This window comes from Asterias rubens, chromosome 1, assembly GCF_902459465.1.
Source record: "Asterias rubens chromosome 1, eAstRub1.3, whole genome shotgun sequence".
Lineage (NCBI taxonomy): Eukaryota > Metazoa > Echinodermata > Asteroidea > Forcipulatida > Asteriidae > Asterias > Asterias rubens.
The window spans coordinates 22,681,557-22,696,176 of record NC_047062.1 but is presented as its reverse complement, the minus strand read 5'-3'; the positions used below and the strand labels follow the sequence as shown (position 1 = coordinate 22,696,176).

At 39.4% G+C, this 14,620-nt stretch overlaps 1 protein-coding gene across 1 annotated transcript in view; it reads right to left on the bottom strand.

Annotated features, from left to right (window-relative positions):
* LOC117288395 overlaps positions 1-14,417 on the bottom strand; it is a gene marked incomplete at its 5' end in the record, with an annotated part of 44,236 nt that extends 29,819 nt beyond the window's left edge. The window contains one exon of the mRNA XM_033769280.1: positions 14,303-14,417. Within this exon, the coding sequence (XP_033625171.1) occupies positions 14,303-14,417 (115 nt within the window). The remainder of the gene's footprint in view (positions 1-14,302) is intronic.
* Positions 14,418-14,620: the final 203 nt, after the last annotated feature.

The window sequence follows — 14,620 nt, the reverse complement described above, 5'->3', positions numbered from 1 at the left end:
CCCACACTGTGCACCGTAGCGTATCAACACTCGCCCTATGCATGGGCAACCAAACTCTTGACCAATCAGAGAGCAGGATTTACCTGCATGGGGATAGGAGCTCTATATAAACCTCTGGTGCAATGATGTGGTGGTCTGGTCCAACTTTGGAATCTTTTATAAAGGATGTCTTTGTGTTGAATCACTGGTGTGTGTAACTTTGTATTGCAAATGATTGGATCAGGGCTATTATTTGATTACCTTGTCTGCTTACATCAGCGGAAAAAATCCCTACAATTGAGTTGTTATGCAATGCCAGCCCCCCCCCCCAAAAAAAAAAAAAACCCCAAAACAACAATCCCAAAGTACCCCCACACAACACCAGAAGTTGATTTTCAATCTTTGACTGTTTTTTAACAAAGTCAATTTCAATATGAGAATGTCTTGCAAAGCTAACAGTTGACAATTGAAAAATAACTAGATTTTTGCACCAAACTCAAGTTATATTTGACCACTTTACTACAATTCAATGTTAAATTCTTAAAACCATTGAATTGTAGCTTGATATAATGTAGATTTGTATGTTTGTTGAAAACTAGTATATCTAGGAATAAATGTTATTCTAAGAACCCATAGTATAATGTAACAGTAGCTTTCAAATAATCAATAACTTATAATAATCAGTATTGAAAATCAAGGCACCGACAGCCAAAATTCAAAAACACACACCGGGTGATTGAACTGTTCTGTTATTATGAAACAGCTCTAGAACAAATCAATCAAGATTTCTACAAACCAGTTATCAACAAACCCCCTATTACCGCGAAGTAATCAATAATTCAGTCCTTATATTGTTACTGTACTTGTTAATCTCGATTAAACACAATACAGCACTTTGCAAATAGAGCACTACATAGTCCAGTTCATCGATATGAACGTCCCTTGTTTACATAGAAATGGTTGGGTCTGTCGTTGACAAATAAGCACAGAACTCGCTTGTTTACAAACAAAATAGCAACCATACTTGATAGCAAAATTGACTACAATTGCTTTTTAAACGTCACTGCCCACAAAAACCACACATCAATGAGCACTACTGAAATCAAATTAAAATAAAACCCAACGTTATGTATTTACATTAATTTGTTTACAAAAAAATGGCATGTGTAACAAATATACCCAATAAAAAAGTATAAATTAAAAAACTTGCAAACTAAAGGCATATCAGGCATGCTTAATTAGTAAACAACGACATACCTTATAGCCAATGTGGCATCCAGATAGACCATGGAGAAAGAAAAACTGTTTGTGCTTTGTCAAGTTCTCCCCAAGACAAATCCCCAAAGAATCCAAAATCTTCTTTTGTGCGTCAAATAATTTAAGTCCTCTCTTCACAAAGAGCCGTCAAAATATAAACAATAGCTATCAATTGTCAAACATAAATATAGGTGTTCCTTACTGGCTCGTTCTATTCCGAATAAAAAGAAGATAACAAAACAAAATGTAGCCTGAGTCACCGCACAATCTCTTTATGATTTTCTGTTGCTGAGCAAATCAAACAAAAGACAAGGTCACTGCTTGGCTCTGACAGTTCTGTAAAACTCCTACTGTATAATTAGTCAGTGTATAATACATTTGTACACCCTCTATATAATAGACAATCCTATCCCCCTACTCCATGGATACAGCGTATGCGCAGCAGAGTGTGTTTACAACTACAGTGTGATGATGTGGCCGGGCGCTTGAACTAAGGTCACTGGTTGAAACTGTGCCAAGATTTGTTACATACAGAACACAGCACGAGCAGTAAGCCTGCCAAGAGCACGCCCATCCTATTCACTCCTAATGCTCATTGTTATCAGGATACTGAATGGGTAACACTGCGTATACACACACAGGACAATGATCTGTGACTGACTGCAGACTTTTTTTTACCTAGTCATGACAACACACTGGCCGGGCACAGAGTTTCTCAAATCAGTTTCTCAAATCATAACAAAAATAAAGTTAAAGCAATCAAAACATTTGGGGTCTAGGGTAAAATTTGACTTTCCACGCCTGCATGAAATGAATTTAGAATTTTCATGAGTCTTCTCCAACAGAAAAAAAGACCCAGTGGCACCAAGTTACAAGTAGCACAAAGTTATCAAGTGCCACAAAGTTTTTGACTTTCCAAAAACAAAACTCCAAGAAAAACAATGGAAAATTCAAATTGAATCGAGGGTATCTGTGGCAGAGTTGGTCTGTATACATGTACCTGTCTGGATAACAATGGGGATAGATTTGTACAATGGAAATCTGCCCCAGCGAGAGTAACCAGCACCAGAAAGTTTTCAAACTTTTCAAAATGAAAGCAGTTGGCCAGGCTGGTAGTAATCAGTTCTTGAACCCCTGCACTGATAAAACACCAGGGCTTTCTGACTACCCTCGGCAATCAGCTTCAAAAAGAAATTAATGTTTGACAACTGTCCAAAAAGCCTTCAAAACATAAATAAAAAAAAGTTGAGACAAAAACAATTGGAAAAGGTCACGATAGGGTAGATTTAAAATCAGTTTCCTCTACACCTGCACTGATTAAACATTGGGGAGGTTTGGCTTACCCGGTTAAATTTGCCAACTGAAGAAAATGGCCCAGTGCCAAGAAAAGTCATCAATCCCATGAAAACATGTTGAGGTTTAATTCCTGGACCGAGATACCTGTTTAATATTCATGAAGTCTAGAGAGCAGTAGACCCCTTCAAGAAACCATAGAGCAAGGAAGAAACAAAGGGTGTTAACAATACACCTGGTTGTTGAGTCTGTCTCATTTTGCTCTGAGGGACAGTGCCATGAGGGTATGTAGTACTCTCTCTCTGCCAGTAGGCCATTGTCCTGCTGTCTCACCCTCCTCCAACCAAACCCTACCAGCAAAGACTGGTGGTCCTTGCTCTCTATTCCTTGCTCTATGCTGCAGATGAGCAATCTCTTACACACATTTCAAAGAAAATGACAGCTTAACTCAATGCAACATGAATGTAGTTCACTTGGAGGCAGACACTCGCTTTTTACTACATGTCGAGAAACATGGCTCTGATAATCATGCTCCCTTCCAGAAAAAAAAGGAAGAACAGTTTCATGCACAGTGGTCTCTGCAATGCCATTGTCCCGCTGTCCCACCCTCCTCCAAACCCTATCAGCAAAGACTGGTTCTTGCTCTCTATGCTCTCAGCCCAATGCTCTTACACATTTCAAGGAACATGACAGCTAAAAGGAGCAGTACAATGCAACATGAATGTAGTTCACTTGGAGGCAGCAGACCCTAGTGTTATGAAAGAGCCATGGTATAATATGTACTACCTGTCCAGAAACATGGATCTGATAATGCTCACTTCCAGAAAAAAAGGAAGAACAGTTTTATGCTTTACATAGCATTTTGTCAATCAGCCGGACAGAAGATTTTGTATAGTATGACCACAGTAAATGGTATAAGTACAGAGATAACATTGATTTTTGTAACAGAACTTAACAAGTACATTAACCCATAAGGTAAGGCACCCATTTGAAGGCACATGACCTCTCATGTACTCCGACTGTGCAAATTACGTAGTTTTGGCTAGGAGGACTATCTGTTGGCAGTGATATGGTGTTTCATGCTCTGTTGGTGTGTTGCAGTAATCTAATACATAAATAGACTCCCCTACATCGCCGAGGTCAATCAACAGTAACTTGCGCCTGTATGTGCCATGCTCAGGGAGCGCGCTATCGGGCAAATAAGGGGGTCTAGACCCGGTCCCCTGTCTATATCAGCAAGGATATGACAGGTTTTGGTTTTACATGTTTACAATTGTACATCAGACTTGACTGTGAATTTCCAGGACCATGAAGGCCATGTAAATGAAGGCGAGGTCAAAGGTGATTATGGATGTAGGCTCAAGGCAGATCTCCTGCATAATTCATGAGCCTCGATTATGTGATGTTCAGGTGTCAGATAGTCGGATGTTCAGGCTATAGGGGGGTCTTCCTTTGACCTCAGTGAAGGTGCCGTTTCAGCTTGTGATGTCATACGCAATGTGTCTTACGCCATACGCAAAGTGTCTGAAGCCACAGTTTTGAGCTGCAATAATGCGTACCGGCTTATCATGCGCAAATAGAGGAAATGCATCAACATGTCAAAGACCATCAATCCCTGTGGTTCCTGTCTGAGGCCACCAGATGTAAAAGGCAATGGCAAAGTACTTAACAAACAAAAGGACTTGGCTCATATTTGCTCTCAAATTTCCTGGAAAGAAGTTGATTGACTTTTAAAGCAGAATCTTTTATGAATCAACTGGACTTGCTTTGTTTTGAGAGACGGTTCTGTTTAATACAAAAGAATGAGACAAAGAATGAGGTTTTTTTAAAAACAAAAATACATGTGGTGCAGCTACAAATGTAGCTAGGGAAAGAAAAGTATTTTTGGTATTTTATAACTGACAGATTGAAGAGGGTACCAGAATGCTTTCAATACACAGGTTAATGAAAAAGTTATTTTGTGTACACAATAGTGGTCATGAACCTTTTCACTTTCCTTTCCTGATTGCTAGATTTGGGTTTGAATCTTGGTCATGAAACTTGTGTGCTTAAAATTATCTCTTCAAAGTCTTCCAAAGATAAAATCTAGGTGCACCACTAAGTATCCGTTTTTTTATATGACATGCAAATACTCTTAACATTATCAAGTAGTCCAAAATGTGAAGTTATGCTATTGTAGCTCTTTTGTTTTGAAAGTAAACTGGATAAAGTTCTTCAAACTCAATTGACCTATCATGCAATAGAAAATAAGACAGAAAGTAAAGAAGGTTATGAGAGTTTCCAATGGCATTTTTTTTAATTCTAAACAATTAAAACGGACAACAGTTAGACAAGTTCAAACATGATTTTTTTTAGAAACTAAACTAAAATTTGTCAGGTTTTAAAACTCCCATCACGAATAAAAATAAACCTCATCCCATTTTGTCAATATTTTGATTGAAACTGAAACTCAAAGTATATAAAACTTGAAAACTTGGCTGCGTCATTAGTTATAACTGATCACAGATTTTGTGCACGAACTTTTGTGAACAATCTTGTGTACAGTCTGAAGGATTTTGATAGGCGTATCATGGCTGAGCAATCTTCTTCACCAGGCTCATATCCTGATGACCATTGGCTTCAAAGTGATAGGTAATACTGACAGGACACTTATATCATATTTTTGTTTAGATAATCCATTGTTCATAACATTGAAACCAAGTGTCCACAATTGTGGCGCTGCACAAATGAAATTGAAAATAATCATCCCTCTTTGTTTTGATTCATAACCTTTCGGAAAAAAAGAAAGAAAAAAAAAATACAAGATAACTTTCAGTAACTTTGTAAATGATACGCCCATGAGTAGTAAATTACGCATACAACCAATTACTGATGATCAGCTGATCGATCTTTACAGGATCAAAATCAGTGTGAAAAGATCGTAATGTTTTGGCAACTAGCCACAATTGAAACATCAGATTACTCAGATTGCTTCAAAGAAACTTGGCAGGTAATCAAAGGTTTTAACAATAGCATTATACCTTTTATTTTTGTATTTGTAGATACTTGAAACCTTGGCCACACATAACACAAAAGCCTACCAGCTTTGTTATTGTTGGGCCCTCTCAAAAATAGACTGCTTTAAGTGTAATTGGTGTATTGTGCAATACTAAAAATCAATCTAGTATTGTCACACGCCAGCAACCAAAAAGTTTGTCGCAGTTTGAAGATTTGTGAGCGGTAAAAATAACGTTGATAACAATGAACAAGTTCTCTAAACATGAACACATTCTCTAAACCTTGGGTTTTGTTTTCGTTTTTTTTGTATAAAGTTCAGAGTGCCAACTGGTTAAAAATACACCTTGCTTATTGCGTAACTGTTCTTGGAACAATGCCAATGAAAACCACCCATGTTTAGCAACCTCAAACATTGCTCATCTTTTGAGTCGCGGTGACTCAATGTTAGACAATAGAATTGGTAGGAGGTGGGGAATCTGTCACAACTTGGCTTTGAAAAAAAGAAAAAAACAACCTTAAAACTCGTTGGGGTAACCGAAGGTTATTTTCCAAATTCTGTAACATGTACGTACCCTACAGCAGAAGTTTGTCAACATGACTCAAATGTTTCTTCTTGGAGTCAAAATTAAGTTGAACTTCAAAATCTCACCTTTCACCAACAGTTGGTTTACGTATTTCATAGTCTATCTTGAACATGGCTTGAAACCTTTCACTGACACCGAGATACAAACACTGATGTATGAACAACCCATAAGCAGTCTAGGGGTTGATTTCACAAATATAGTCCTAACTCAGGACTATAGTCCCCGGAGAGTTAACAACTTTAGGCTAGGACGAAGTTAGGATGAAGTTAAGACGAGTAATTCAGCCTAACTTGAGATAAGACTAGTCTTAACTCTTAGTGAAATCTACCCAGTGAGCATTCTCCTGAGATCAGTCAAGATGAGCTGAGAGTAGGCCTTTTAATTAAAATTGTTTGAAATGTTGAGATAGCAATGGCTCTTTATAAAGAAATGTCTACATGGTTGTACCTCCGCATGTTTACTTATAGTTATAGTTACTTCCTACTATTATCCGCACCATGCTAATAACATCACTCAGACACAAACAAATTTTGACTTTTTGTTTTTCATAGTCTAACTTGTAGACAGTTTATTTTCTTAAATGCTGTCATAATTCACCTTTCAATGACAGATCCCAACTTTTGTTTGTTCCATAGTCTAACCAAAGAGTCAGAGGGTTTTTCTGGCCCTTTTCCCTCATTCTGGAGGTCTCCTATCCAATTCCAGACAAACAATGGTCCCCAAGGAATCTTAGTTGGAGTGAATGTCACCATAGTTGGAGTGAACGTCACCATAAACACCAGACAAACTCCGAACCTCAGTTCATGACCCTGTCAACGATAACTGGTCCCCAGAGACACCACTCAATGCAGCTGGTGCCCTTCTTGCCTGGCCCCAGACTGCTTCATAGGCTTATACAGACTGGAGCCAGCCAATTTTCCTGTAGCTAAACTTATAGCCAAGTACATAATTGATAATTAAAATGAGTGGTCTCATTTGAAAACTGTATTATTGTAAGTTTGAACCAATTACAATCTTTCAGAGCTGACAGATACCAACTTTTTAGTTTTTTTCCTGAGAGTAACTTAGAAATGAATTTTCTAGCTCCTCCCCCAATCTTTAAGAGCTGATTAGAGTACTGTTGAATTCTACTCTTCTCTTTCTCAAATGATAACCCAAATTTATTAGTGAAATTTTTACTGTAAAAGGCTTGCTGTACCCTCTCGATCTTTTAGCGTTCTCTTTCTAATACTAACTTCCTAAAAATTATCTTTGAAGACGTTTTATCCCTCAAACAATCCATAGTAATCCAAAGGTTTATTTTTATCTCGTCCACTCCAAAACAATTCCTGCTCAATCACCCTTAACAACATCGGACAACAAAGTTGTGACAACCATTCCTTCCGAGTGGTCTGTCACTACCGACAACGTCCACCTTAAAAGTTCTAATCATTATTGTATTCATTTTGATGGACAGGCAAACGCAACAGGAGGTCTGGAAATAACATCAAACCTTCCTCAAGGCTTGGCCCCCAATGTCAAGGATTGAAACCACTTGAGTGTTACAAAAAGCTCTTCTTAATCCAGGGGGATCCTGTCCTAGTGGTAAAAACTGACTGACTCTCAGCTTGAGCCATATTTCACACAGCTGTTGCCCATACTGAAATACTGCTTGACACTTTTTTTCGTTTTGCCTGACAAAGACTGAAAGGGTATCAACATTAGTATTACTTGTTTTTAGGAGTCGGTGACCCATAGTTAGTTTGATGTGCTTAGTCAAGTTGTTTTGTGCTTAACAGCTTTATGAAATAAGGCCTTGGACTCTAGTCAGTTTCCCAAGCATATATCCCTATAGGTCATATTTCTATATCAAAAAAATGAAATGTTTTCCTTTATTTTGTTGCTTGGCTAGATCATGGTGTGTACTCTCTTGCTAATTGTCTTTAGTCGAAGATGCTGCCATTCACAAAATTTCCCAAAAGTATCTCTTTCTAGTACTCAATTACACCCTAAGGTCTATGGACCTCATGCCCTGGTCATTGCCTTGGTGCCCCTTGAAATGTTCCAGTAGAAACTTGAATTTCAATCACAGAAGTGCCCTTTACTGAGGAAAAACTTCTTTTCCTTTACAAGAACAAAGTGTCAAACTTTCAATGAAGTCTCAAGTAATGAAAAAGAAAAATCTCTCAACTAAAATGTTAAAACTTTAAGTCTTCAAAAACATTTATGCAATTGCTGCATTTTTTATTCAAAGATCGAGTTGGTGCTTCTGTAAACACAATAACTCTCTTTTAAAAATGAAACTGAATAAGCTGAGTGACAAAAACTCATTGGTAATTTCCTTGTTTTTCACCGAGCATTATCTAAGAAGGTTTTTTTAAATGTTAAAACATTTTAGAACTATCTACTGAAGTCGCAAAGCCGCAAAGTCTTGTAACGTCTCAATTAGTATGTGCTGATTGTCTCTGGGTGATTAGCTGGCCTCTGCAAACTAGCCCTCACTTTGGATAAGATATAGTCATACTTAAAGGCAGATGGACCACGACCGTAATGAAGTCCAGGATTAGGCCACAATACAGCTTTAATTCCTTAAAGGAAAACCATCATCAGTTTCAATCTTGAGAATCTTATAAAGGCTCAACTGATTGTTTAAGATTTGTTTTCCCACAAAGAAAGTTAAACACAAGAGAGGGTTGATAAATTCTCAAACACACAGGAGGCGCACCGCTAACCAAATTATGATTTTCTTCATTCAGACAACTAGGAGCCAGGAGATGTCAGACTTGAGTCCTTAAATGCAGCATAATCGGAGGGAATTCTTTTCTTCTTCTCAAGGGATGGGTAGCCGTCCTTGCCAGGGAAAGCAATCCCCCATGGTCGCTCTCTGATAAATCCATGATAAGACCAAGGTTTTCTCCCAAGCTTGGTCGAGCCGCTGCTCGTCAGACATCCTGCCTCCAAGAAGAGCGCACCGATGTCTTATGATAGATACTTGACTGTCCAGTCAGGCATGGTCGTTTGTTCTTGTAGAGGCACTCCATCAGTCACTGAATCAAAGCCCGCTCCCTGTCTCTACCTGAACCAGACCCCAGTCCCCCGCCTGGCGTCATTTCTCTCTCCCCAATGTCAACATGAAACACCTGATGGTTGAGAGGGGTTGGTTGCTATGTCAACAGGTGCTCAGAAGGATGATGTCAGAACGCAAGCGTGGCCCATGTCAATTAGAATTAAAACTTGTTTTCACTGGGTATGAGCTTGAAGATGGCGTTTTGGAGGTGACAGTGTCTTGACAGCCCCCTGGAGTAACAATGTTTACCCAACCCTTCTTGGGGTTTAGGTTTCTGTGAACTGGGTGAGAGTACTTGAAAGATAACAACTGAAAGCAGCCAGGCTGGTCTTGTCTAACTCTTAAAGACTCACTTGACACCAAAGTATTGTTATCCCTGGAGTAGCTAGAAACAAAGGGAACCCCTCACAAAACTAATTTTGGCGATTTTGCCCCAGGGAAAGTAATAGATGCTGTTGAATGAAACCTACAATTGTTACTCTTAAAAATAATATGGTGTGATGACAGCATTTTGTAATTGGAGGACCTCAAAATGTATATTGTTTATTTTATTACACATCCAACAGCACAATTCGGGCCAATAACAGGATGAAGAAGACAAACGAAGGAATGTTCAGTTTTAGATGTTGGAGGAAAACCCCAATGATGAAAACCCTTGCTATCGGGTAGGGACTGAAAACCCAACATGTCTGATGTGGGATTCGAACTGGGGTCCACAGAGGTGAAGGGCGGGGAAGGACCCCCTCCCCATTCAGCCAATCTGATTCAATCCAATGTATTGTAGACTATTCCCCTTCCTTCAACTTCTAGTATACAAATGCTACAAGACTAGTATAGTAATCCATGATGTCGGATCTGGGATAAAGTTAAGCTTGCATCGGGATACAGAATATGATTTGGTTTTACCCCTACATCCAGGTGTGTAAAGATTTCTTTACTCAGTACTTTCACAAGTCCTGTGAACAAAATCAACAGCCATATTACTTGGTTGGGATTCGAACCCACAACCTTTGCCCTTCTAGAGCAGATATCTCATCACTAGACCACTGAGAATGCAAGGTAGCTTTAGACAGCTGAAATCCTCTATTACAGCAGTGAGTGCCGCAACAGTGTAAATTTGTATCGGGGATATAAAGAATATTGTTTGGTTCTTATCCATAATAATGTAGGTTACAAGCCATCAACCAATACTCTTCTCTTCATCCTTCACTACAGTTCTTTCCAAAGAAGTTTTCAATGAGCGCTAATCAAATACACACAACAGGTCAGGGGGTTTTAGAAAAGGCATATCCTCTTGACGCCAGCAAAATCCAGGCGGAAATTGAAGCGTGCACACCGCACGCCAGATATATTTTATTGCCCCAGACACCTGTTTGACGAGCCAGGGTTAAGTCATTTCATTTGGAGGGGGCCGCCGCGCCATGGAGATTTCTTAGCTTCTCCGTTGATCATGCATGAATTCATAGCTATTCGATCCTGTGCGCGCTAAATGGCTGTACCGGGTGGGTAGAAATGTCAACCATGGCGCCACGGCATTTGTTCTGACTATGGCTTTTTGCATCCGAAGGAAAAAGAAGAAGAAAAAAAAAAAACAATCCGAGGGTGGCGCTTTCTTTTCTTGCACTGATGCCTCATTTGCTTGAACAGCCTGTTAAGCAGACGGAAGTCCGTCAAGCTAGTAAAACATCGCCACCCAAAGAGATGGCTTGCGTCGACGACAGACTGAGAAGACTACAAAAATGAAAACAGGGTCACCTATAAGGCGTCGTCGGTACGCTTCTGATTTAGCAATTTTGTCGCATGGGGGGCAGGCAGGGAGGGAGGGGGACGGACGGTGATAACAACAAGCAATTATTGATTCAGTGCGGCCGCACACAGACGCTGCTATCATTTGGGGGATATTTGAAGAGACAGTTCGATGATGGCTTATGGCGCTAGACTATAAAGATACCTTGCCAGTGTAATTCAATGGATGGGTAAATCAAGCGATAATAGGCAATCACTTTACGGGGCTCCCGCCACTTGGCCGACTGTCAACAGGCTTATTGTACACAGGAAATTGTACAGCCCCTCTGTGAGAAACAAGATTTTGAATGCTCGCTCTCCAGGGTTGAGGAAAATGAAGGTTATAATTTTGACTGTCCCATTAAATTCCCCTTAATGTGTGGTTACAAGTCTGGGCGTTCACTTACAAGTTATATGGCACTGGTTTAAGCAAATACTTTGTTGTGAGTGAAAGTGAATGTGTTTGTTGTTGACAAATTTAAACTTCTTGGGAGTAACTTTGAATTTGGATTGTGGATACCCTTACTCTAGTTTTAAGCACTACTATCCTGTGGAGAAAAAAAATCACCTGTGCATCCTATCACTCTGCTGGGGTTCGAACCACTTCAAGCTTTTGAAACTCTAGAGCAGATGTCTTTCTGCTAGATCACCTGGCTTGTCCGGTATAAAAAGCTATAGCTAGTGCATTTATATTGAATTCTTAAATTATCTGTGATTAAATTTGGTAAATTATTTATTGTCCATACACCAACAAGAACATTGGACAATAGAATCATTAGATTTCTGGTACACCGTATTCATTACTTGAATTTTTTTCTTGAAGGGGCACAGCAATGGGAGACTTTCTGGGACGATAGAGGGCAGCAGACTTACCGGGTAAATCCATTGTTCTCAGAATTATGCGCATGTTCAGAACTACGTAAACAATGGAAATTTACCCGGTATGTCTGCTGCCGCCTAGCGTTGGAAAGTCTCCTATTGCTTTGGGTGCCGTGGTTATACCCCGCTCACACATAGATGCCACTTCTACTACGATGGAAAAGTGGCCGAGAGCATGAGCAATCGCGGACTAATCGTGGGCCAAACGTGGGAGGATGGTTTGGTCTCGGTGGGATCTCCTAGGTCGGGAAGCTGCAAGCTCTCCTCACTCTTATTTTGAACATGTTCAAAACAGGTTTGGCCAACAATAAGCGGGGCAAAGTCGTAGTGGGAACGCCATCTATCGTAAAAGCAGCGTGGTAGCATCGTGGTGAGATCTCTGTAGTTGTAATAAAAACGCAGCACCGTCGGCAACCATTTCCAAGTTGGCATTGGTCTTGATGTAATCGCCAGTAATCTTAGTGACAGCGAGTCAAAGACACTTTTTATGTAGAAGCAGTAAATTTGGGCGGAGTCTTCAATTTGCCAAATTGCTGGATTTTGACGCCGATCGTACCCCGACTTGATAATTTTTTGAGATCGGGGTGATTGGCATGATCTTCAAAAGATCGTAGTGCTGTGTGAACGGGGTATTATTTGGAGGCCTGAGGTGTCTGACTATTTTGTCTTCTTCCAGCCTCGCTCTGATATACACGCAATTGATTGATTGGCTGAAAGCCAAAGGTCTGTATTTTTGAGTCTGGAAGACCAAGACTGACAGGCAGTCAGCTGAGTGTAATGAGTGATGATCAGATTACGGTCTGCATGGCATGTCACAAACTCACTGTTATGGTTTGGGGGTGTAATTCCTGGGCAATCTCTTATTTATCATCTCCTCTAATGGACATTAATGATAACAAGATTGCCTTCTGAGCATGACAACAGGATGGGGAGAAAATGCTTGAGGGGAGGGGGGGGGGTTGGCTGTACATCATTGAAGCCAGGATATTAACATCAATTGGATTGGTCAATATTTGGATTGACTGGTTTCTCTGGATTGGTTAAAAAGGAGAACATTCATTCTGTTTCTTCCAACTAGTTACCACCTACAACTACTTTTATTTACTCAGTATTTAGGTAATTTTTGTTTTATCTACAGTTTTATTGTTGCTCTGTTGCTTGTTTTTCATTTGTTTCATAATTTTTATTTGTTGGGTCAAATGAATATAAAAAAACCAATAGGCCTATCAAAGATGGTGTTGGAGGCATATACTTTCAAACTCTCAAATCATACAGCAATGCTCAAATTAAGGGCATACTTCCGAACTCTCAAATCATAGAGCAATGCTCAGATCGAGAGACGCATAAAACAAGTTCTATATTCAATTTGTGTTTTAAGAAATACAATTTCTCCCAAACTGTGTCAGTTTCTAACTAAAGACATTGGGGGAACAAGACTGACATAAAACCAAAAGCGAAATATTCAAAAAGAATTCTTTGGCAAAAGTGATCAGGGGTGGATTTCACAAAGAGTTAGGACTAGTCCTAACTTAAGACTAGTCCTGGGAGATATTACAAACATATGGCTAGTCATAAGTTAGGACGAGTAACTCATCCAACTCAAGATAAGTATAGTCTTAACTCTTTGTGAAACCCACCCCAGGTCCTTGACTCTGGCAACCATGTCAGTTTAAGTCAAAATCCATCAAGGAATTCCTGGGATTTATGGATGTTATTGAATTGTTATTAAATTGCAATCACAATCACATCAACTATTGACAGTTTTAACCACCAATTAAATGATTCAATTACAGAGTTAATCTAATGGCTTTACTTTTATAAGTAGCTTAGAAAATAGTCTGCAGATCAGAGTAACCATGCTGTAAACAATACTCAAATTGTATAACTAGAGCCATACTGAAAAAAGTTATTAAAAATGTGAAACATATTCCCTTTAGCAATTAGGCCTATCCATTGAAAATTACTTTTTTATTTCATTTAAACCTGATCAAATTTTTGGAGCAACAGTTGGGGGTTAAATTTTTGAGTCAATTAAATTTATTATCGAAAAACAAAATAAAAAATGATCAAACAATATTTATTGTTTTTACAAACATACCCCTTTGAAATTTGGGGAGAAAATATAGAAAATTGTCAACCACAAAAGAATTTGTAGAGTTTTATACTTTTTAGTCAAAAAGAGGAAATCAGCTAATCAGCTAACATGCCAATATTTAAAGTCTACCACAACATCTGCAATTTGGTGGAATCGATTTCTTGAGTATAAATTTCTGTAGTTTTTTCCCACTTAATACAACACCACACAGTATCATTAATAAATGACAAACATCGACTGATTGACTGTACCACAAGGCAAATTAATTCCCCTGCCAAATTATCACATAAATCGTTAGCGTCGCGATGGAAGGAGGGGGGGGGGGGTGAAGGGAAGGAAGAGATGCAAGTGCATTATGACTAATGCCTCGTCCCCACTTCATCTTACCTTTGTCTTCTACTAGCAGGGATGATGATGATGAAGAAGAAGATGATGCTACACAAGTATGTTCCTCGTCTCTGTATTCAAAGCAGCACACACACACACGCTCACGGTACGGTCCTCAGTGTCAGCTAACATGGAGGATGCATAGGAGCTGTTTACTATTCCCTGGTAACTGGGTTGTCTGCGTCCCACTACGGACCGGACAGCTTTTTAAATCATCCGCATCATCACCATGGCCACCACCACCTCTACCTCTTGCACCACCGACCCAGGGTGAAACAGTCAATGTCAAAGGATGGACCGAATTCATGGTGAGATTAT